The following is a 1,704-nucleotide window of genomic DNA, read 5'->3' as shown; positions in this document are numbered from 1 at the left end:
TCTGTGGCTCTAAATGAACTTCCTTATTATTTTGTCTAACTCTAGCAGCTCGGAATCTGGAAGAGATGAATTCCAGTCTGACCTCAGGCATTTGTTAGTTATGTGACCCCAGGAAAGTCATTTAACCATTGTTTGCCTTAATCTGTTGGAAAAGATTGAAACCCATACCAGTATCTTTGCCAAGAAAAGTCCAAATGGGGTCACAAAGTGTCAGTCATGATTGAAAAATCTGAACATCAGCACAAAGTTCCACCTGAGTAGTTATTTTATTTTATATAAAAGGAAACTGAAGATCAGGTTAGTTCAATGTCACACAGCCATCAAGTGGCAGTAGAACTAGAGTCATGCCTACTGTCAACTGATTCCATCTTCTATCCATCACATTGCATTGCCTATTGAGGAGTTTAGGGGTGTACACTTTGCATCTTATACTAGAAAGGATTCATTGAAAACCTTTTTCCACAGCAGTGAAAATGCACTATGAGAAAAGCTGGGATGATGCTTTGTAGTCACAAAGATTGGCCTGGTTTCCTGGTGAGGAGCATCTTTAGGGCTCCTTTCATGTCCTTATTCCGTAGGCTATAGATGAAAGGATTCATCATGGGGGTGACTGCAGTGTACATGATGGCTGAGGCTGTGTCCTTTTGTGCTGTGTGGCTGGAATTTGGATTGAAGTATACTCCAATGATTGTCCCATAGAAGAGACAGACAACAGTGAGATGGGAGCCACAGTTGGAGAAACCTTTCCATTTCCCTTGAGCTGATGGAATCCTTATCACAGCCACAAAAATGTTAACATAGGAGACCAGAATGCCAATGAATGGAATTACAGCTGTAAGTCCTCCCATTGTGTAGATCAGCAAGTCGTTGATGAAGGTATCTGAGCAGGCCAATCTTATCACCACGTTGAGGTCACAGAAGAAATGAGGGATTTCAGTGTGGCCACAGAATGAGAGTTTGGTCAGCATAATAGTATGTATCAGAGAATTAAAACAAGGCCAAAACCAGGAGATTATTCCCAAAAGGACACAGACCCTTGGGGTCATGATCATGCTATAGTGTAATGGGGCACAGATAGCCATATAGCGATCATAAGCCATGGAGGCTAGGAGGATGCTATCTAATCCTGCAAACCAACTGAAGAAGAACACTTGAGTTAGGCAGCTGATATAAAAGATTACTTTGTTCCAAGACATATAATTAATCAACATTTTGGGGATGGTGGTGGAGGTGAAGCAGATGTCGACCAGGGACAAGTTCATAAGGAAGAAGTACATGGGGGTATGGAGACGCGAGTCAGTCCTAATGGCCAGAATGATGAACAAATTCCCCATCACTGTGATCAGATACATAATCAGAAATAGGAAGAAAATGAGTCTTTCCTTCTCTGGCTGGTGTGTAAGACCTAGGAGGATGAACTCAGAGATTCTTGAATGATTTTCTCTTTCCATGGTTCTGTTGGGAAGCACATGTGGAAAGAATAAAATAAAAATTTAAAACATTCCAAACAAAATTGATTTGAAAGATTTTTTAAAAATAATTATCAGTGAAGATATAGTTAAAATATGTATACTATCATGAAAAAAATTTACACTGAAGAAAATATCAAAGCTAAGAGACTACTACATTAAATATACAGAGAATCCAGAAGATATTTCCCACATAAGAGGATTTACCTACTGATCAGTGGCAAACGAATAAACA

The 1,704-nt window shown here is 39.6% G+C and overlaps 1 protein-coding gene across 1 annotated transcript; it reads right to left on the bottom strand.

Annotated features, from left to right (window-relative positions):
- Positions 1–509: 509 nt before the first annotated feature.
- Positions 510–1,451, bottom strand: LOC141497482 (olfactory receptor 1f45-like). The gene has a single exon (XM_074200134.1). The coding sequence runs from the start codon at positions 1,449–1,451 to the stop codon at positions 510–512; it is 942 nt and encodes a 313-aa protein (XP_074056235.1).
- Between the last annotated feature and the right edge of the window lie 253 nt (positions 1,452–1,704).

The sequence above is a fragment of the Macrotis lagotis genome, chromosome X, assembly GCF_037893015.1.
Source record: "Macrotis lagotis isolate mMagLag1 chromosome X, bilby.v1.9.chrom.fasta, whole genome shotgun sequence".
Lineage (NCBI taxonomy): Eukaryota > Metazoa > Chordata > Mammalia > Peramelemorphia > Peramelidae > Macrotis > Macrotis lagotis.
This window is presented reverse-complemented; position numbering and strand designations above follow the sequence as displayed.